The sequence below is a fragment of the Antrostomus carolinensis genome, unplaced genomic scaffold (genome assembly GCF_000700745.2).
Source record: "Antrostomus carolinensis isolate BGI_N321 unplaced genomic scaffold, ASM70074v2 scaffold4718, whole genome shotgun sequence".
NCBI classification, from domain to species: Eukaryota; Metazoa; Chordata; class Aves; order Caprimulgiformes; family Caprimulgidae; genus Antrostomus; species Antrostomus carolinensis.
This window is the reverse complement of record NW_010333539.1, coordinates 37,286-60,726: the sequence shown is the minus strand read 5'-3', so window position 1 is coordinate 60,726 and position 23,441 is coordinate 37,286. Positions and strand designations below refer to the sequence as shown.

Here is a 23,441-nt window from a genome sequence, read left to right as displayed (position 1 = left end):
GGGGTCTGGAGCGAGCTAAGGGACCGCTGCCGGCCCGCACCGGGCTTGCAGTCCGGGCGGGAGGAGCGGGAACGGGGGCTCCGGGACTCTCCCACTCCCTTCCCACAGGGCCGGGGCTGGCAGAGCTGCCCGGCTGCACCCCGCTTTGCTCTCTGCCCGGCCGCGCTCCTTAGCTGGCAGCAAACGGCAGCCGGTATCTTTATGGCAGGTAAACGTGCCGGGACCTGGCTACCTGAGTAAGGAAACGGCTTTAAAGGGTTGGAGAAAAAGTGTAAGGAGAGACACCCCACCGGCTTGCAGCCATGAGAGTGAAAGTTTTTTGCCTACTTCTTTGCATGTCGTATAGTGCTCTCAAACCAGATCCAGATGAGGACTTGCAGGGCTACCTTGTCCTGGAGGGCAGGTGAGCTCTGAATTCTTCCTAGCCACCCTGGTAAAGCTGTATCTGCCTATCAGAGCCTCATTCTCCTGGGAAATGGAGCTGTTCTAGTCCTAAAAAGTTGTCAACCCTCTCCTGATACTGACAAATGCACCCTTGGATGAACAGAAGTAAAATGGTGCTTCTATGAAATGTTTTATCCGTTGGTGCCTGGATATAGCTTCCCTCTCCATTCAAGGGCCCAGGGCTTACCAGCCGGCACAGCAAGTTACAGATGGTAACTTCACAGAACTGGCAACTCACTTGCTCCCTTGCTGTCCAGTTCCAGTGTGGGTGAGGCAAGGCAGATCACTATGCAGTGAAAAAGGTATCATCCACTCTTGGTAAATGGCTGCTCTGTGAGGGAGATTTTTGTGAGCACTTTGTCTCTAAAGAGAATTTGCCAGCAAAAGAGGGTGTTCAGAGCCAGCAAAACTCAGCTTTGAGTTAGAAAACAGTAAAACTATTTATTACTTTTAAAAAACCTAAACCACCCAAAACCAAGAATCCATTGAACACTTCTAGTTGAGACCAAGAGATATGTTCTCTTTTCCTTCTTGTCTGAGGAAATAAGGCTGAAGGAATGACGCTGAGATGTCTGAACAGCGTCTGGCTCTTCTGTAACTACTTGACTGTATTCACTGATTTTAACCAAATGTGCCAGACAGTTAAAAGTCTGAAAAGTTTTATGTACTATCAGTTTCGTGAAAACTGGTGTTTTCATGTAACAGTGCAATTAATGGTAAATAATTAAATACTAATTTGTCCTACTGAGAGAATGGCTTCAGCTTCTGCTCAGTGTTTATTAGACATCACAGTACCCACAGAGCATTAACTCCTGCAGTACAAATCTGTAGAATAACTGGCATAGTCAGCTCTGCTGTGCATGGAACAATTTGTTTCAAATTTTGAATGAGACAAGGAAGATGTTTGTCAGCCTCAGAGTAAAACCAGAAACGTCCCCTTCCCAAATTATATCCCCAGATGGCCCCTTCCCCCTCCTGCTTTAGGATGATAGAGGTTCACGTGTTAGATCTTCAGCATTGCTGAGAGCAGATTGATCCAAAGCGGAGTTCTCAGAGCCAGCATGCTGGAGCAGCAGTGGCGGTAGATACTGGTTCCCTGTTAGTGATGCCAAGAGCTGACCTGGTCAGTGCCCATGCTGCTGCTCCCTGGTGCTCAGTGCCTGATGCTGATCACCAAGCAAGTGACACAGAAACACCAAAGGGATTCTTGTGCTGGGAGGGGGATTGTCATTCCACCTTGCACTGGGGTGACAGAACACCAAATGTTGGGGCTTCCCCTCTGCCTTGCTGTGCTGGATGCCCTTTCTTGGGCAGGAAACAACTTTGGGACTCACAGATGTTAGCTATGGTTAAACTTTCTCTGCTCCTGATTTCAAGTGGGATGGGATGGAAGGTCTCAAGAGAGGAAAGGATTGCATTCTTAAATTGTAGATCTGAACAGTTCATCTCTTGCATGTTGTTTAGGGTAAAGCTTGCTTAAACTTGACTCGTACAAGCTTGCAGAGATACTTCCACTGCAGCTGTGCTGAGCACTTTTGTATGACTGCGTTCAATTTTAGCCTGCCTTTAAACTCACTGATGTGTAGCTATCAGGCACAGTTTTGCAGTGGGAAATCCTAGTGCCTTTCTCCCTCCCTCCCACATTAGCACTAGTCTAGTGCATGTTGGAGAGGCTCACCCTGCAGCCGCCTCTTTCCTCCTCCCCCTGCAGATGGGAGCTTCTCCTCCAATTTTGTTAACTCATAGATGATATCACTGTTTGGATTACCATAAATCTGAGAGAAAAAGTCCTCCAGTTTTGTTAACTTTAGTCCAGATCCTGGTATAAATCTAGAGGAACTCTGCTCCCACTGATGAATTCCTCTGTCTGCCCGTCTGCCTGTGGGATCTGATTCTAGGTCATCTCTTGGTAGAGGCACTTGGAAGAAATGGTTTTCCCTCCTGAGGACAGAGTAATTTCACCGTCTTGTCTGTGGTTATATGTGCTAGAGAAAGGCGTTGGTAAATGTGAAATATACACAGATCAGCTGTGCTTTGAAAAGCTGCGTCTTTTCTCACCTTCCTAGAGGGCAGTTTAGGGATTCCAAGCCTTTTCCTCCTCTTTAGCTCTCCATCCGCCTTTAAGGGAGCTGGGTTTGGATTCTATCAGTGCTCCTGTGTGGCTAAATAAACAGGGCAGCAGATGGCCATGTGGGATTTAAGCCCTGTCAGATACAGATCTGACCATCTACAGCATGACCCACACCTTACAGGTTAGTGTAAGAATTTAATTCCTCCCAGAGGCTGAAAATTGCTCCAATGGGAAATTGTTTCAAATCTTAGGCAGCTCCTTCTAGACTTTCAGGCAAGGCTTCTGTGTTTGTGTTTTAGCGTGTGTGGAGCTTTGAAACTTCCACACAGAGTAAGGGCCTTATTTATGTGTGCTCGGTTGCCAGTAATTAAGTTCTCCCATGGAGAAATCAGGTAGCAGAAGGGCTGCAGCAGAGGCTGTGGTGAGAGGCAGGCTGCTTTTCTCAGTTCTGCATGCATATTCATTGCCGATTCTTAGCCTAGGGGGCTAAATTTAATTCTGTCCCTAGTGATGCCAGTGACAAGACTCTCATCTCATCCAGTCTGGTGGTCCCTGATTAATCTATGGAGAGCACACTGCCTGGTAACTGTCTCCTCCACTGCCGTTACTTTGCCACAGGCTGGCAGTTCAAAAGACTCCGTTCTGTATCTCTCCTGTGCATCCACTGCGATCTCGCATCTCCGAGTCGCACCTCCTGGTAGGAGTATCTCGGCTGGGAGTAAAGGTTGTCTGTAGTGGGGAAAGGTCAGCCGCTGGGCCCTGGGAAAGCCTGAAAGACTCTGGGCTTTTCTGTAGCCTGTAAGTCCCCCGTGAAAAGCCTGCACCTGAGTCGAGCCGTTTTGATCTGAACTCTTTGGAATTCATCGCTTTCTTCAGGCTACCTTCTAATTTGGCCTCGGGTCAAAATCATTTGACAAGAACAACACTGAGGACAAGTGCCCCCTCTTTTGGCCTTTATCTTGTCTAATTACCAGGAGCATCCCTGCACAATGGATCGGCTCCTTATTCTAATCTCTTCTTCTTTACTTATCTCCATTTTCTCTCCCTCTTCTTTTGTCTTCCAAAATCCCATGCACCATTATTGAAAGGCTGGGTACTGAGGTAAAAGGATTGTGCTGTGAGCTGTGGGCAAATGCTCTCCCAAAGCTACAGCTTTTCTACTGCTTTTTTTTTTTTTTTTCACCTGCATAGTTGGAGGGAGTTTCTGTCAGCCCTGGTCTGTGTATCTGTGCTGCTGACTGGGAGCAAGAGGGAGTAACGTGTCCTTTCTCTCCCCATGTCCCACAGAGAAACCTGTCAGCCTGACTTACCGATGCCCTTGTCGATTCTACGAGAGCAACGTGGCCAGAGCCAACATTAAGCACCTCAAAATCCTCTCCACACCCAACTGCTCACTTCAGATTGTGTAAGTCTCTTGCTCTTTTCAGCTGGGTGCAAATCTCAGGTGTCAAAAAGAAAGGTCACAGAGCTGGTTCCTGCTTTGGTGGCTGCAGTTCAGTGTGTGTCTCATGCCATGATTTCTATGTCTTCACCCCATGTGTCAGATACAGCTGGACCCAGCTTCACCCTGCACAAAGGACCCCAACTAGATGCTTCCCAGCTGTGTTCTACCTCTGTGATCTCCCTGTGACTATGTGATCCCATGTCATGTTTCCCCATGGGTGTGTGAGCAGGGATGTCAGGCAGGCTGTCCATTGCCTTGGATATAGAGCTTCATACCTTGAGGAAAAAAACTTTACCATGGTCTGAGTCTTCTAATGCTCCACTTCTGCTAAACAAGAGAGTAGCTAAACAAGCAAAATGAGTTCCTGGATTTTGTGTAGCTTCCACAGGAGGTACAGACCCTAAACATGTGCTGGCCTGATCTAGGGACACACTTACCAGGCAGTGACTAGCTGTGGTAAATCACAAATCACAGCAGGACAGAGCTGGTGGGAAATAACCTCTTCATTTTTGCAGAAAAAGAAACACTGATTTTCAGGAAAAATGGGGTTGTAGATTTGTGTGTGTGTTTGTTTTTGGGAAGATCTTTTTGGTTCATTTGTTCATGGGTGACTGCCTCCCTCATCTTCCAAAATTCAAGATCTTTAGAAGAGAAAAGTTAGCATTCATCTTTTCCTTTCAAGGGAGCCCTGCTACCATCAACTTCTGTTGACCTCTGTAAGAGGGTCTCAGTGACTGGACAGGGTTTCTGTTCAGTGCTCCCATCACTAGTTCTGTCTTCGATCCACATTGAGCTCTTCCAGTTGCAACTTAAATGCTGTAAAAATCTATTCTTTGTCATCAAAAACATTTCTGCCTTCAGAAAACTGATGTGGTTTCATGAGATTTCTCAGGAATGTAGAGATATATTGAAAAGCATGTATCCATTCATGAAAGAGTTTTTATTCTTTTTTTTTCTTTTTTAAACCACTTTGAGTAAATCATACACATTTTCTCATGTGTGCTTCTGCCTTAGGATTTGGTGGAGGACAGTGAGAAAAATGTAAGCCTCAGATGAGAAATAATTTCCTTTCACAGAAATGGCAAAACCAGCTGTGACTAACTCTGATCTCTACCTATAAACAATTTTGCAGGCAAGCATCCAAAATGCAGGAGTGCATGGATTTGTGCTCTGGGACTGTCAGTGGTTGTCATAAGGGTCCCAGTGCTAAGGCTTTTGTAGTGAATTTGGAATTTTCTGGAGTAGCTTCAAGAAAATGACAGGCATTTAAGACAGGATAGAGTATACATTTATCTCTCAATTAACGTATGATCATAGACATTAGAGACAGTTAAGAACATGAAATGCAGAAACACAAACAACTCATGTTCTTGTCCATTCTTGACCCAAATGTGTTTGTTTGCAATATGATTTAGTGGCACAGAGAACAGATGAAAGTATAGTTCACCATCTTTTTGTTACTTTAAAAAGTAAGGTACTTAAAAACTTACCTCCAAATACCCCTGAAACATTGTTAAGTTCAAAGTAGGTCTTTATTGAAACAGAAGCTGAAATGGAATCAAAACTAACATACACATTTCTCATCTTGATGGTTTTAAGCACACTCTGAATTTAGTGGATATGTGTTACATAGTGAAGGTGTAAGTAACTTGAAAACTACTGTTTTCAGGAATAGCGAATCTCAGTGAAATCACATAATTTCAAGGAAAGATTATGTATTTTTTTGCACAAGTAGATTCCCCTTTATGGTTGAGGGCACTTGTACCTGCACAAAAAGCCTAAGAGCAGGCTTTTGTCTTTGGTTCTATTTGAAGTCATCTCTGCAAATCCAGAAACCTGCCCTGTGTATGTCTATTTCTACAAAACCCACCCTAAATTCCCTGCCTTTCAGTACAGGGAAACAGGCATTTTTAGCATGCAATGGGTTGTTCAGATTAACACTGCATACAGTTGCCTAGGTTTCTGCTGTGACTGTACAAGGAGCACGGCCTGACAGGCTGAGAAACAAATGTTTAAAAAAAATAAATGTCTTAATATTAGGTGAGAGGAATTGCATTGCATGTGGCTGGAGGCTGGTTACGTGTGCTTTTGGTTCTGTACCCTGCGAGGCCAGCTCAAGAGTTCCCAGGCATTGCTAACATCAGCAAATCCATTCTTACTCTCTGTTGGTATCACTTCGCTGGAAATACTCCAGCTTGGCACTGCTGTAAGGGAAATATGAATTAGGCCCATTCATCTCTTTACTGGTGCAGGGTTTGCAAAGCTGGATCTTCAATGTGTTTATGTTACATCTGTGTTGTTGCATAACTTCAGACCAAGGAGCCTTTTTGACCTGTTATTTCTTACGCCATAGTTTTATATTCTGCAGATTTCATTTTATAAAGCAGGGAACATTTTGGCTTCCATCCAGCAAAGTGCTTGAACAAGTACTGAACTTCCTCCTATGGGCATTTCCATGAAATTGCTGTTCTTGGCACTTTTGCATGGCAGGCAGGCTGTGTAAGGGGAAATTTCTGAGCAGCTGGGGTAGAGACAGGATGCTTCAGGGAACGTGGGAGATCACAGCACTCTCAGGAGGCCCTGAGATCCCTGGAGGGTGAGACCTGCTGATGCGGGTGAAAAGCTATTTGTACTGCTTCTGTATGAAAGATGCAGATAGGCCAAATGCCAAAGCAACAGGGAATTCAAATTGGCTAAACAGTCTGGTGCAGTAAGTGCAGCTTGGACATCCAGGAGAAACCCCTCAGGAGATTTCTGCTTTTGCTTCCAGTGCTGAGTGAATACAGGGGGGAAAACTTGCCGCTGGCACTGTGGTACTTCCAGTTGTCTTCCTGCCTGCAACCTGTTAGTTCAGTTTTGTATAAAACAAAAAGCTAACAAGTGACCAGATCCTTTCAGAACATCCAAGAGGTGTGGCTTGGTGTCTGTCCTCAAAACATGAGAAATTTCAGTTTTGGGTTGAACCTGAAAGCTATTCTTAATTAATTCTTTGCAAAAAATGACCTATATTTACCATGTCAGTATTTCCATATGGAATTTAGCTGTTGTAGGCACTGAATTTATAATAACCCAAGTATGAATTGGAAGACTTAGATTCAAATTCTGTATCTGTCCCACCCCCACACGCATCCCAGTACAGACCACAAGAATCAGCGTAGAATTATAGAACGGTTTTGGTTAGAAGGGACTTTTAAAGGCCATCTAGTCCAATCCCTGCAGTGAGCAGGGACATCTTCAACTAGATCAGATTGCTCAGAGCCCCATCCAACCCGACCTTGAATGTTTCCAGGGATGGGGCATCTACCACCTCTCTGGGCACCCTGCTCCAGTGTTTCACCACCCTCAGTGTAAAAAAATGTCTTCCTTACATCTAGTCTAAATCTACCCTCTTTTTGTTTAAAATCATTACCTGTCACTACAGGCCCTGCTAAAAAGTCTGTCCCCAGCATCAGAGGAGACAGATGGTACCAGTGCTTTGAAACCAGGGATATTTATAATAGGTGCTTCAAGGATGGCAGGGATAACCCATCCACTTCATGAGTTAACTGAAAGCAGCACTGACACCCAAGGAAAATAAGGCTTCCAGGGGTGGGTGGTGGGGGTGGGCTGAGGAGCATTGCACACTAGACTCACTCTGACTTTTTTCCTTTGGCAGTGCCAGGCTCAAGAGCAACAGCAAGCAAGTGTGCATTGATCCCAAGTTAAAGTGGATCCAGGAATATCTGGAGAAAGCTTTAAACAAGTAAGGCAAGAGACAAATGGACTTAACAGCTAACAACCCAATTTATGAAAGGGTAGAACATTAAGGGCTGGCTTTTACCATGTGGACAAAGTATTCTTGGAATCAGATATTGTTTTGAAGATGGGTTTGGAGTTGACCTAGTCTGTATTAAAACAACAGCTTTAGTATATCCTAAGTGTTAAACTAAGAGTTTTGCCAGGGTTTGAGGCAAAATCTGTCCTAATGAATCTGTTCTGGGGTCCCCAACTCATCCTCTTTTTAAAAAAGCCGTTCTCCCAAGGAAAATGCTTCCTCTATGCCCCCTCTTCCCCAAGCCGAACTACAATTACTTCAGAATCTATATTGTTCCAGTTTCTTTGGAGCCCCTTCTCCATGTTACACTGGGGGTCTGTTTGCACAGGTGGCTGAGGCCTAGGGGGTCTTGGCGCTGAAAACTATTTTTCTGCTGGCCAGTGTGGAGTGCTATTAATATTGGCCAAGGCGAGATGCGCTGCCATAAGTAAGGCTCTCCCATAAGGCTGGGGAAAACCAGCCCTACTTGGCAAATTTAGACTTTTAAAATCTATTTTTATTCCTCTTGAAAGTGGGTGATCATGGCTACTCTGAGGTGGACCCAGCCAACCTCAGTTCAATTTTATGGTGAGCAAGAGCAGCACAGAGGACATTTCCATGCTGAGTTGGAGGGGAGGGTTCCAGCCTTTCTGGGATGGAAGATGAGACAAGTGATGGTACCAAGCATTTCTTTGCTTGCCCAGAGCCCTGGTCTGCGGTTGATCCAGCAGCAGCATTTTGGCCCGCAAGCCTACCTGTGCACTCAGTATCCCTCCCATGGGTACCACCACATTCCCACCCCTCAGTAACCTCGCTGTAACCATGCTGAGCCTTGCCCCCACCCCCTGCATCTGTAGGGTAAAGGCAGGGCTGGAATCCAGTCATTTGCAAAAGCAATGCATTCTTGGAGAGATGTGGGGAAGGGTACAGCCCCAGGGCAGATGTGAGGCAGTACAGGTAGCTGAATGCCCTCCACTGTTTGCTTTGTAAACGCATCTGCCAAACAAGAGGTAGCGTTAAAAACCAAAAGTCTTAGTTCCCCTTTGTTTTCACAATAATCGAGTGGAAAAATGCTACCAGAAGTAGAGAGATTCCTCCATGTGGCCCTTTTGGGACCATACTGGGGCCAAGAGTGAGAAGGAGGGAAGGAAGCCAGCTAGCAAACTGACTGTGATTCCAGCGCTGACAGCTCTTCCCATCTCATCCAATGCTCAGTGCCTTCCTTGCTGCCAGCACTCAGCCCTCTTGTCCTTTAGGAAAATTCTCTGTAGAGGTAATCCAGGTTAATGCTGCCAGGATGGCTTTGGATTCAGGCACAATTGAACCTAAGAGCAGGATGTGACCCATGCTGACTATCCTAAGGGGCTTGAGCTACTTTGTTTTTCAGCTTGGGAAAATCCTCAAGCCGCTGCCTAAATTTCTGTTTGCTGTCCATCAAAGCCCTTGATGCTGTCCCAAGGTCTTATGACCTAAAACTTAGGAGTCACTTAAGTTTGTAGGGTTGGGCAAATGTGATTATGTACTCAGATCCTGCCTGCCTGACTTAGGGGAACCACTCAGCTAGAACATGTTCTGCTCTCACTTCTACTAGTGAAGATCTGGGGCCAGTTCTTCTGAAACCAGTGAGCCCATGCCTGATCTCCAGCCAGATTCTGGGTTTTATTTACCTAACACTAATCCAGAAGCAATTCTGATAATTTGGTGGATTTCATCCTGGTTTTCATTGAGTAACAGAAGAGAATTTAGTCCCAGCTCTATGAAATCAGATGACAGAAAGCGTATATCTCCATCACCTAATCCTGTAATCATGGCATTGTTTTCATTTTCCAACTAGAGATGCTAGCACCAGTGGCATTTTCATGCTCCACAGACAGTCAGGGCTCTGTCTGTAGCATTTTCACAAGGCATGTTTTTGATATATTTTAGTGCACAGCTTTGACTTCTTCAATGAAATGTACTTTGGAATATATTTATAGCGCATCAAACAATTCATATATTTGAATTGGAGCCATATGAATGTTGGTAGTTTAAAACACCGATATCCCTCTAAACTACTAACAGCTTGTAAAATAAATCTATATAGATCTATAAATGTTAATGTAGCTATCAGTTTCAATCAGCCATATATTATATTTTTTCACTTGTACTTGTATGAAATGTGACATTACCCTATATGCACTAGCAATAAAATGGCTAATTGTTTCATGTTATGAAAACCCAACTGTACATGGGAATTTATTTTTCTGGAATAAAATCAATACGTTTTGTAGAAAGGGCTCTTGTAATTGCTTAAGTAAAATCCAAACTGTCAAGACATCTTAATCTATACCAGTGCTTCAATACTATAATATCTTCTGTGTTGTAACCTGCAGCTAAGGGCAAGGAAAAGTTCACAGAATATAGTAGTCCAATACAATTGATTGTGAAACCAGAGATCGTTTTCAGTAGGGAATTATTTTGCTCGCTAATTCTGCTTAGCCTTTATTACTGCTTTATATTCATCACATCTACATGTAATATACACACGAGACATCAGTAAAATACATTCAGGCTATCAGGAATCCAAATTCCTTAACTGGCTTTAAAAATCATTCTGCTGTGGCCAACATCATTCAACATTCATCCATTTTATAGACAAGGGGCAAATCAGTTCTTTCTTGAAATAGCTAACAAATCCTTTATCACTTCCAGGCAATCCCAGTCATCATTTACAGTACATTGACTGCCTTTCCCTTCTCCCTTCCTTCAAGGATATGCAAAATCAGGCCCTTGCAGAATTAAGAGAGCCCAAAATAAAGAGAGACCAGGTTGTCCACTGTCATGTTAATGTAGTCCCGTCTCAGAACTTCCCTCAGTCCAAGGTGCTGGAGTCCATTAAGCTCAGCAGCTGGTGCTGGCACAGATGAGAGAGCTGATGGATCTGGAGAAGACAACAAAGTCAAACAGGAAAAACCTTTCCCTTGAGTCTGCTGGGAGAAAGGAAACTCCCAGCTTCTAGGGGCTGGCTGTGATGGGAGCCAAGCCCTACTGCTGCCTTCCTATACAATGCTTGTAAACCCTGGTGTGGCAGCTCTTGCTAATTTCTGACCTCATTTGTAAATAAGGGCTGAAGTACTAGACGCCAAAACAAGTGCCTCCTGGTACTCCACCAAGCATGTGCTGGGTGAATGCCCCACACAGTGGGGGACAATGTAGGTGACTGTCATTACAACCTTGTTTTAAGGCACCGAATGCCCACAAATCCCATAGATTAGCCATTGGTTCTTGTTGATGTCAGTGGGAGTGCTGGGTGGGAAGACAGAAATCCAGCCCCCCTCTGCTTTCATTGTACCTTAGGAGTACAATGGTGTGGATAATGAGGCTCCTGGCTGAAAAATTCTGTCAGGCATTTGGGGAGGCTTTGGTGTTTTTGGGGAAAATTGTTCTAGCCTCAGAATTTGCAAATGTCCTGTCACCTGACACTTTCATTTGCCTAGCATTCTTCTGAGACAGAGGGTATATGAAAGGGGATGTTATCATCATTTGCACCCTGCCAGCAAGATGTGAAGGAACCATAGGATAAATGTGAATAAGGCCTTTGTATATGGATAATTTATGGCAGTCTTTTTGTATTTTTCTTTTAATTTAGACCACGTCATCGCACTCATAAAAAAAAGCAACAGAAGAAACGGGGCCCACTCTGCCCTTCCCGTGCAACACCACTAAAGTCTCCAGGGAGAAAGAATGGTAGGAGACATTAGTTTTTGAGCTGGGATACCTCAGGTTCAAGTCCCTGCTCTTCCACTGACCATCCTATGTGACCTTGGCCCCATATTTGTTGAGGATAACATCTATACCCTCCCTGCATAGGAGTATTATATAGATAAAACTCTTAAAACAGGGGGAAAGTTCAGCCACAGCAGAGGTGGGAAAATTTTCCCATTTTGGAAAAATGGACACCCAAAGGGGCCAAAATAACCCTGAAGCAAAGCCAAAGTAAAAAAACAGGGTAAAGGTTTGGAAACCCTATTTCTTTTAGATGGTTGTATTCCTCCAATACCAAATTGCCAGAGTTAAACTATAAATAACAGCTGTGAATTTGTCACTGGTGTTTTTAATGACAAATGCAGCACTGGATGGTGACAACATGATTTGGTGCGTTGGTGACTGGTTGACACCTCTCCTATGGGAGATGCTAGGCAAGTCCCAGAAAACAGTGTTACATGTGCCAATGCTCTGAATGTCCCAGTTGTTTTTTTTCCAACCACAATGGCATGTCCTGCCTTTCTGCACCAAAGGAAGTAGGGTTACCGGTGTGGGGTATTGGAAAAGATATCTTCAAAGAGGAAAATTTTGCTCATGGCTTGGTCATCCTCTTTATGCCTGGATGAGTTTTCCAAGGCTACCTTCATTGAGAGTAGTCACAACTGTCTCTGGCTGTGGTCACACAGTCTTAGTTTTCCAGCAGGGATTGAAAGGAATGTTTGTTCTGATCCTGTAAGGCTAGACAAGACATGCTGGGACATCAAGTTTTTTGAATACTTGGTGTTTACCCTCTGACACTTGCAACTCAGCCTTCGTGACCTCATCTAGATTGCAAAAGGCAGATCAGCCTGGAGCAGGCGTAGGGGTCACTTCATCCAAAACCTGGAGGCCACCACCACAGACTGGCTCCTTGTTCTGAGCGAACCCCGCTCACAATACACTTGCACTTTGCTGTGATACCCACCACTCCCACTGGGCCCCATGCTCATGCTCATACTGAGCATGGGAGACTCGATTTGTCTGCCTCCTGCCCTGAGCTCCCTACCTCTGCACTTAATGCTTCACACATGTACTGTGCAGCATGTGGTTGCTCTCCCTCCCTGTCACCCCACCTTCACTGGGTAGCTGGTCACCACAAGCTGTGAGGTGCTACCCAGCTGCTCGCCGCAGGTGAGGTCCCAGAGCAGGGAGGCCATGGGGATGGCTCCTGGCTGGGCAGCACACTTGGAGGCATCTGGTCTCCAACAGGAGCAAAACATGGGCTGTCCTCTTTGTTCCTCCACCCTCACAGAGACTGGAACCCTGCAGAGCTGCAGTCCATGATCTGCAGCAGAGCTGTGGGGTAGGGGCAGGTAGAGGAGGCATTCCCAGTCCCACTTGCTCCACTAATGGAGCTGCTCACAAATGATTAATCCCTCCTTTTCCTGCTGTTTTATTTTGCCAAGTCTCCTTGCCCACCAATAATTCTTTGCTCTGGCTTCAAGTCCAGAATAAGCTTCCTAGCCAGCCTTCTTCCTATGTTAGCTCTGAACACCTTACTAACTGTGATGAGCACAACCTACCCAAAATAACTCCCATTGTGGGGTTTGCCCTGCTGGGTCCCAGTAGCTCCTTGTGGAGAACTTCTCCCTAAATGTTTGGCTAATACTGGTTGGAGGGGCTGCAAAAGAAATGCCTTTGGGTTAGTCCAGACACAGATTTGCTGTTTGACTAGGCCTGATATCAAAGCTTTTGCAACTGAAATAAACCTTAATAGTGTTTCACTCTGTTCTTCATCAACAGGAGGTTCAAGATGTAAGAGGCAAGCATTGTAAGCCGTCTACAGGATTTCTTACTGTAGGAGCCAGAGAGCAGATAACCAGTATTAGGGAATGAATACATTTCACTGTTATCATGCAGCACAAAAGCAACGCTTCATGCATTTCCGAAGGGGTTTTTTTTGTTTGGGGGGAGGGGTTTTTTGTGGTTTGATTTTTTTTTTTTTGCACAAATTGGCTTGCTTTCACAGTGCTATTTTTATAGACTAAGATGTAACTATTTGAGAAAAATATGTTTTTATACAGGTTGATTTATTACCTAGCACTGAGGGCAGATAATGAATTTAAACTAACCCTATGTTATTATATAATATTATATTTCCTTTGCAATGTAGAGGTCCTGCTTTATTTAACTATGTTTTGGTTCATGCAAATCTCCTGGAGTTTTAAACCTAGAAGGACATGAACTGTACTGTGCAATTATGTTGTTTAAGTAGTGGAGGAATTCCTTGCCTCCAGAAGTCATTGAGACCAGGAACATAGGAAGGCTAAAAAGCATCAGACATGGATGAAAATGGTGGCATTTATAGGTATTTGGGGTGTGGGATTAAACTCAGGGCTACAGGGCTAAAGCCCTTCTCTGAAGACGAGAGACCTTGGTGACAGCTATGAGCAGCTGGGTCAATGCACATCTGGTATTGCAAGGTGCTAGTTCTTGGTTTGTAGTAGCTGTTGTGTGTTAGGAGCCACGACACTGGTCTGATGTCGCCTGGCATTTCCTATGTTCCTGTGCTTCTGATGACAAATTTTAGCACAAAACTGAATGAATTATAAAAGGTCTAACCACACGATCATGTTGCAAGTTGCTGGAGGAGTCAGATACGCTGCCACACACCAGGTGTCTTTTCCCACCCATCCACAGGAGGTGGTTTCAGCTTGCCTGGGTAGCTTTGCACTGAAGTAGGTGGAGGTACATTCACATGACCCTTCACCAACCATGCTGTAGCCTCAGCTACTGAACAGTCACACATACCTGAGGGCAGTGACATCTCTGATTGCTCAAGAGCTACCTAGAAGAGGATGTCTGGCCATGTCTTTGGAGAAAAGAGATGCCTGGGGCAAGAGAGGGTCTGCCCAGTTTGTTGAAGGTATGGTGTTTCTCAGGTGTGGAAGTGAAGGCCAGCACTCACTCTTCACCAGCAGTCATGGCCCTGTTTGCTGGTGAACAGGATAGCCTCTGAAATTTCCTTTGCAAGGGACACCTGGGGACAGTCACCACTTCTTGCAACAGTCGCCTCTCTCAGCCAGAAATGTTTTTCTTCCGATTCCTACCTGTATATGCACCATCTTTGCTATGTAGTGTATGGAAAGACACCTGCAGTACTGTGATAATCGTGCTATGCCGCACACTGGGATCTGGGGGGAGGCACATTTGTGCAGCACAATGCTTGTGTTTGTGTGTATTGTAAACAAAAAAATGTTGTAAGATTGTAGGGATTTTTGAGTGGATTGCTTCAAAAGGAATCTTCTCTCTTCCCTGGAGCCTGTGTCTGGAACACTGAGAGAGGTGTTTCACTGAGCACTCCTTTTTGTGGTAGGCATCTTTAGTGCCAAAGAGCCACTTTGTCTAGCCAGGGACTACCTTAATTCCATGTGGATTCAGGTAAAAATCTTGTGGGTATTTTCCTCTCTGTGAAACAGTGCTGTTATAGAGAGTGCTTCAGCTGGGACCACATCACTTCATTTGCTTTAAAACAGAAACCAATTGCTGTGTGTGTGATTCTGACATTCCTTCTATTGTTATCATTACCAGCCTGGTGCTTTAAGTATATTGTGTCTCTGTTTTGAAAGCTCTAGTACCACTGTACTTGATGAGAATTGGAGTGTTGATTTAATATGAGTAGGATCAGATCTTCTGTTGTAAGGGTAAAGACAAAAAGAACTTTTGTGAGAAAACCAGAGTTTCTTATATCTTCCCCAGACTGTACTTTATATCCCAGGGTCCATCTCCTGTCCCCACACATGGAGCTGCAATTGCTAGTATTTTGCCAGAGTGGACATGTGAGTGTCAAAGCCAAGAATGACTTTGGGGAAGGTGTGGAAGAATCTTGGTTCTGACACAGATACAGAGCTCGTCCTTCTCACCCCAGAAGGTGCATTCTTCACACATGCTTCCCAACAAAGGACAGCTTGAGGTCTGATTGATTCCCATTGGACTAAATAGAGAATTAAATAATCCTCTGATTTTGATTCAACATCATACCTTGCTAATGATGATAGGGGTCATGAAGGTTTTGTTTCTAGGGGAGACACTGGCTTTCCAGTGAAAAGAAAAAGGCAGGTAGATGTGACTGTACAGCCTTGCCAGCGCTCTGCTGCAGTCCTCCTTAACAGGGAGGGCATCTGGGGACAGCAACAGCAGGATGCTCTGGGCACATGCCAACCCTGCATTACAGCCTGGGCAAACAGACTGCTTTGACAGAAGCATTGAGATGGGCAGCACTGGAGCACCCTGGCCAAACCCCAGGGTCCCAGCTCTGGACAGTATAGCCAGGTAGTGGAGGTACTGCAGGAAATGGGGTCACCTGTCAGCCTCTTCTGGGGGCAAACTAGTGAGTGTTGCAGGGACACACTGTGCTAAAGGAAAGGCATTTGCTCCTGGGAGTAAATGCAGAAAGGGCTGGGAAGGGAACATGTAGGGCCAGGTGGTGGTTGTCTGGGTGCCTTGTGAGCTGTCTGCCTCTGGCATTTCTTGAGACTCACACTGTGACCTGGGCCCTGACACCACTGCAGCTGAGACCACTCAGGACATGGGCCAGCACCATGTCTCTCTCTCACCTGGGCAAGGTTGAGCCCAGCATGAATGCAAAGGTAGCACAGACCTGGCCAGGAGTAACCGAAGACTTAAGTGAGACAAAAGCTTTCTCTTGCTTTAGACCAAAATTCAACCTTGAGTGGGAATCTTTGCTCTTTTCCTGACATTATTTGCATGATGCATCAGGAAGAGCAGCCATGCCCTTTACACTAGGGAAAGCAAAACCTCGGCTGCATCAAGCTCCTTGTGCTCTCTGGTGTATGACACGCTGTTCCTCCTGTGCATCACACTGGGTTCCTCCTGTGCATCATGCCGGGTTCCTCCTGTGCATCACACATCCTGTACATGGCTTGGTCATAGCAGGCTGAGAAGCAGCACTAGTAGAAACCTGCTTGGGGAGAGCATGGAGATTTTCCTTTCTGCCTTTAACTGTTGACCAAAGACCAAATCAGGGAAAGGAAACGTGGGGAGTTGAGAGTGATGCAGGGTGAAGAGGAGGGAAAAGATGTAACACTGAACTGGTGCTGAAAAAGCAGCTTCCGTAAATGTGAAATTGTCACGTGTGGTGTTTTCAAAGTGCAGCTGTCGAACCCTAAGTTTGGATTATGTTTTTTAAAAAATAGATGGTATTTATTGCTGTACCAATGTTTTATTTATACTAGCTTTACACTTGTATGCATAAATATCTTACCTGAATTCTGCCTGGGAAAGGATGAAGGGTGACTTTTTGATGTGTTTTTAACTAATATGTTTGAGCAAAGGTGACTGTTCATTTTGCAATGAAGGCTATATTCCACGTTAAATATATACATCTATATATATATATATATTTTATTTTTTTTGTTGAAAATGCAGTTCCTATAGAAGTTTTTCTTGCTATTTTCCCTTTGTTAGCATCTAGAGGGTCCTGCTTTTCTCTTGACAACTTGTTTTGGGTGATATGATTTATAGTAACCAGAGGTTTCTGAGAACTCATCACCTAAAATCTGAATTTATTTCTTTACCAACTTCCCACCAAGACAAGCCTTATCTGCAAGCATGAAACTCTGGTAGCCACAGAGAATAAAACATTTATCATGATGAAAGGGCTGCGTGAACCTTCCATTTTCCACTCCTTAAGAACTCAGTGTTGTCAGAATGTGGTAAATACTGTATATTTTTATTAAGTATAAAGAATTATCTTCCCAAATAATGTGAAAAAGGCTTTGTATTTGTGTTCTTGTAAGGCAGCTTTTATGGAGGAGTTACATTATGCTTCTGAAATTACTCCTTTCATAGAATATTTTGAAAATAAACACCTTTATATCATTGTAATTTCTCCCAAAAATGTGTATGCACTTAAAATTTTCTTAATAAAAATGTCTATCTGAATGAAATTATTACGTGCTTCTAATTTGTTTTTTCCTCACACACAAACAGCTAGAAGCTTCCCATCAGGAAAAAAAACCAAAACCAACCACATTTGGGTGTAGTTTAAGTGTGCAGTTTCAAGGATGCTTCCATGTAGCCCCTTGGAATCAGACTTTCTGCAGGGAACCTCAGGCAGAGTGCCCACAGGATTTGGCAGGGAGCAGCAGCCTAGCAGGTTGAAACGTGCCATCCTCAAAAGGAAAAGCTTAACCACTTCCTCCATAAACAGAAGCCCAAACTCTTTTTTTCCCCAACCTGTCTCCTGCAGCAGGTTGACTTCTGTGAAATTGAAAACATTGAGCTGTTTTTGCTCCAGCAACAGGGATTTCATCTTCATGTGTGATGGGGAAGGGATGAGGGTTTCTCTGAAGATTCCGAGGAGTGTCAGGGGATGCGTTTGACAAAAGAGCAGATGATGTGAACAACACCCCCCTTGGGGCTGGCTTTCCTAGGACAAAACAGGGTCGAACTTCAGTTTGGAGGTGGGGAATGGTTTTAGAGTCTTGTAGGACTGTTCTGAGATCCTGGAGGTATAACCCTAACATGGATGATGTCATAGGGAATTTGCTGTGAGTTTCAAAAGCATGAGTTGAAAACCAGCTTTTGTCAGTGGCTTTCACCATCTCTGAGTCCCCATGGCAGGGGGAAAGTGTTTCCTCAGGCCACCTGCTTGCTCCGCAGCTGCTCTGCTCCAACATGCCAGTCCTCCTCCATTCACCCACTGCAACAACACAGTTGAATCCCAGCCCCATGTACAGCTCTGGCTGGAGCAAAGGTTAGGGATAATTTAGTATCATCTCCTAAGAGTGAAACAGTTCTTGAGCCTTACTGAGCTTCTTATTCAATAAATATTTATTGGCCAAATTGATGCAAGGCAAAAGACATGCAAAAAAATGGAAAAAGGAAACTCAAATGACTGATGATCCCTTTGCAAATCCAGCAATGATTTAGTAAGAGATTATGAAAAACTGAGCAGGTAATTGTGAGTGCAGATGGTCAGTGAGAGATTCCCAGGCCACTGTGAGATACACTGGGAGTAATTAGCTACAAAATTACACATTAATATTAACGGAAGGCCCCATGTTCTGTGCAGCACTTTACTGTGCCTTTCATCAGTTCTTTTTCTCTTGATTGTGAAAGTTTTGGTTCTTACTTACTCAGCAAAGCATCATGGCAATGTATCCATGACCTGCTTTGGAATTAGTGGTGAACCCACCTTACGAGCACATCTGGCTCTCTTTGTAGGCAGCTTTCCAATATTAGCAAGCTGAAGGAAATCAGCTGTGTTCATGGCCTCAGCCATCCTGACACTGATTATGGGCTGGATTTATTAGGCCCTGGCATGGTATAGGTCAGAAGACAACTTGGGAAATGTCTCTGTTTCTTAGGACCAGCTGGGGATGAGGGTGTTGCCACTGAGGATGTTACCTAGGAGCTGCTGTGATGCTACATGATCAGGGTCAGTTCTAGCTTCCAGTGAGCATCTCCCTGTTTTATAAAACTACTTGCTGTCAAGTCATCCCAAGAGTTCCTCAGACAAAACAAATGTGTAGCTTTGTGACTAGCAAAGGCAAAATGAAAAAAAACAAAAAAAAAAAAACCCCCAAAAAACCCCCAAAAAACAAGGTCTAGAAGCTGAAGCCAGAGAAATTCAAACTGAAAACAGATTTCTAAGTGTGGAACAGATTAGCCTTTGGAACACATTCCCCATTGCAGGGGTGGGGGGAAAGCCCTGATCCCTCCGGTGTCTTCAGAGTGGGGCTGAACACCGTTGTGGTGCTGGCCCCATACAGCTCACAGGGCTCTCGGGACACAGAGTGAAGTTCTCTTGCCTCTGTTACCAATAGGGTCAGACCAGATGAGCTAACAGTCTCTCTGGCCTTAAAATCCATATGCAGAAAGCTCTGGTTCCAAGGGAGCATTCCTCAGCCTGTCTGTGATTAATAACACCAGTACATCATCAGCCATCCCAGTTCTGCTTGGACCAAGACTGAGGATGGCTCCTGCTGTTACACAGGAGACAGATTTGGGGTAAAAGGCCTCTATTTTTGCACACAAATATTGCCCTCCAGCTGGAGGGACAGAAGCTTAGGAGTAAGAGAAGGATACAGCCCTGTCCCTGGTTCATGCACCCCTCAACTCTGGGAAGGGGGTCTGCTCACATAGGTCCCCTCTGGCAGAGTAATCACATGGGTAATCTTTTCTTGTAGGAACCCCTTGAATTTTGTCTATTGTACCTTCGAGCTTCTAACACTTATTTGTTCTTCATTCTGTCCTCCAGCTCTTTGAGAACTTCATTTTTTCTTTCAACCCCGATTGCCACAGCTCAAGTAACAAGTCTTACTGATTTAAAGCCATCTATCAGTCTCTGCCAGTCATCAGCACCTTCCTGCTTCCTCACCCTTGTCTGTGCCCTTGGACTAGCACCGTTTACAGTCTCTGAAAGAGTTGGTAGGACATTTCCTTTCTGTCCTTTGCAGCCACTGTATCAGAGGAGGATCCAGGGCCCTTTGGGAGAGGAGCTGCCTGAATGCTGCTGCCAAGCTTTTTGGCTCATGCTCTTGGGCTCATTCCCGAGCATGAAGTCTGATCTGTCTTCCCCTGCCTGCCACAGCACCAACCCTTTGGCACATCAGTGTGTCCTCAGCTCACATGCCTTCAACCACCTCCCTCTACAGCCAGACATTCCTCATGGTAGCCGCTGAGGAAAAACTGTGACCTGTTACTGCTTTCTTCCCACTGACAGCAAACAAAGAGCTGAACCCTGGTGCACTGACTTTGTAAGACCAAAAGGGTGCTTTAGGCTTTCAGCAAACCCAAGCCAGACCATCATGGCTTGAACAGAGGTCAAAGTCTAGCATAGTCTGTCAAGAGGTGGAAGAACACAACCTAAGAACAGAAAGACAGAGGTTTAAAATGCTGCTGGAGCTGACTGAAACCTCAAAAACATGTGTGATTCTTCCACCCCAAAGATCGGCAATCACTTCCAGCTGCCTAGTGTGCTGCATGATTTATTTCAGTGCCTGGAAGAAGATTTTGGCTGTGGTGAAAGATGTTTGTATGTTGCCTGTAAAAACAGCAAATCTGAAAAGAAAAGGACTCTCTGGATGTTGTTCAGAGTGTGCAACAAAACCCAAACTGCCAGATCTCCAAGTCGTTCAACACGCAGTACCACGGCAATGCATAAAATCAATATAAATTTAATATCTAGCACATGATATCTGTTTGCCTCTGAACAACAATAAAAGACTTAAAATACTTCAGACTACACTGCATGATTCCTACGCAAAGGAAAGACTGCTTACGTGAGCAAATGCCAAGCCTCGTTGCATACCCTGGCCCATGTTTTCTAAATTAGAACCTTCCTACAGGGCAGAGCACTAGTAAAATAGTTCTGGACAAAATATTTGGAAAAGGAGGAAAAAGAGAGGAAATAATACTTTTTTTCTTTCAAAGTATAAATACTATGAATGCAAAAAGGAATCAAACCCTGTGCCAGATCTACAGCCACAAAAGCAGCTGGATGACTATCATCATGCTACGTGTCCACATTCAAAATTAAGATCCTTATAGTAAATTTCTGTGCTTTCCTCAGCCTGGTTATCCCAGTGTTTCTCCTACCTGCATTTTTGCCTGCTGAGCAATATACCCCAGCCTTGTTACTGAGGGATTGGTCCCCCTCCCTGCCCCTTGGGATCCCCAGAGCAGACATCTGGTCTTGCCGAGAAAGGATGGAGATTCCATGAGCATTTCCAGAATGTATCTATTGTACAAAGCTGCACTCCCCTACTTTTGCATCCCATCTCCCAGACTAATTTTATCTCTGTCCATTATTATTATAATTGGGACAAGGCCTCACTGTGCAGGATTTGCATAAACACAGAATCATAACGACAGTCCCTACCTGATAGATTTCATGGTTGAAGATCTGCTCTGCTGGGCTCTTAATCAAACATACATGTTGCAAGGAATGCAAGTCTCTATCTCTTCCTTGGGTGTTGGAGAAGCATCACACCAGACATAAGATGGCTTGTCAAGCAAGTAGAGAAGTACAGATCATCTAATTTCACATTCACCTCTTTCACCATATGCAAGATTTGGTTAACAGAAAGTATTTCAGTTCCTTGGAGGAGTGGAATAATGTAAAAAGATAATGGAGAAGTGACAAGGAGACGCAAGGCTTCCCAGTCATTCAGTTACAAGAGATAAAGCCTGGAGAAGGATGCTCTGCAGGCAAGAGATGAGTAGGTCTGAGCTGTGCAGCGCACTCTGCACAGTTCCCACGTGGCTTGCTCCCATGTGAGTCTTAGCAGCCCTCACCCCGTGCATCACTCTTTTGGGCAACCAGCCATCCGGGCTCCTCCTCTCCCTCCCCTTCCCCTCCCTCCTTCCTCACTTTTAACTGCTTTAAGATTTCTCTTTCCTGCTGCCATATTATTTGTTGCTGACTTTGGACATTCTTTATTGCCTTTCATCAGGCTTCCTAGTGCTCACACTCTGTGTTGGTTTGGCCCGCTCTGCCTTTTGTCTGTGCAAAAACAAAAGCTTTATCTGTTGCCCAGAGACCATGGTGACTTCAGGGCTTTCCCAGTGCCAGCACCTAATTGCAAACAAATGGAAGTCCCATGCTATGTCCCCAGTAAAACTGTGTCTTGGGTGGGAGGGCCTGATTCTGCTTGCTCTACATTGCAGGACTGGTGAAATGCTCGTGATTTACAGCAGTGAATCTCAGAGTGCCATCTGACCTTCGGCAATCTAGCTGCCTTGGAAGAGAAAGCATAAAAGCCACACGATGTTTGTGACATGAACATCTCAAATGTCTGGTTTCCCTTAACGTCAGTGAATAAACGATAGTTGATTGCAATGAGCAATCTGGACACTCTTCAGAAAATCCTCACAGAGCACAGAAGCAAATGGCATGACGTTGCCACTCCATTTCTGCCTCTCTTTGAAACCCACAAAGTGATCATCACTCTGTGACAAGGACCGCCAGAGAGAGGCGTACGGCACAGGGCATCAGACTGGAAGTGTGTGGCTCACATGCTGTAGACAGACACTCCTTTGCCCAGCATGCAGAGCTGCTTGAAAATTAGACTTTCACCCAGGAGAAATAGGGAGAGATTCCCAGTGCTCTGACATTTGTTTTTATTCCAAAGCAGGCCAGAAAAAGTATGAATATCATGTTTTCTTATGGAATAGAGAGTTTGGAAAGGATTCAGTCAGGAAATGACAAAATCATTTGTTCTGCTCAAATTGACAGAGAGTTGGATCTGCCTACATGTCATAGTGACTCACAGGAGTTGTAGTTCCAGCAATCCACTCCATCCTGGGTTTCCCAGGCTGGACTACATCTCCTATGCTGCATTGCTGTTGTGGTCTACCTATGACTTACTGGAACATATCAGCCAAAGCTGCTTTATGTGGTTTATAGTTTATCCACAGCACCTAGCTCATAAAAGATAGTGAGAGCATAAAGAAGAATCTGGGAGCTTGGACAGGCACCGAGGAGGTTGATTTAATCTGAAATCTTTTCATTATGATTTTTAACCCCAGCAGATAATACAAAAATTTCAGCACACTTCCTCTGAAAAACTTCAGTTTCATGAAAACTATTTTTAATTGCATAAATACTCTGGCAGAAAATTCTCAATCACCTCCAAAATTTCTGGCAAGTTATCACTTAGCTGTTATTCATTATTTTATTTGCCACTCTTCAGCTTATTCAACTTCACTGGGGAATCATTCAATTATTCTCAGATATTGATTGGGAGATAAACAACCCCAAGTCCTGCCAGCGTTATTTCTTCCTCAGTTGCTCTCAAGCACCTCCTTCCCCTTGGAGGGCTTCCCAACCTTCATGGGAAGTGCAGACTCTACATGAAGAAATCATTCCTAGGGCCTGACCACTCCTCCACCTCTACCCCACGGTATCTGCATGTGCTTACTTGGAAGTCGGCACAGGT

The 23,441-nt window shown here is 44.6% G+C and overlaps 1 protein-coding gene across 1 annotated transcript; it reads left to right on the top strand.

Moving 5' to 3' along the window:
• Positions 1-335: 335 nt before the first annotated feature.
• Positions 336-13,561, top strand: CXCL12 (C-X-C motif chemokine ligand 12). The gene is made up of 6 exons (XM_010173884.2): positions 336-403; positions 3,134-3,249; positions 3,803-3,920; positions 7,615-7,701; positions 11,381-11,478; positions 13,279-13,561. The coding sequence occupies exons 1-6, from the start codon at positions 336-338 to the stop codon at positions 13,308-13,310; spliced, it is 519 nt and encodes a 172-aa protein (XP_010172186.2). The 3' UTR covers positions 13,311-13,561.
• Positions 13,562-23,441: the final 9,880 nt, after the last annotated feature.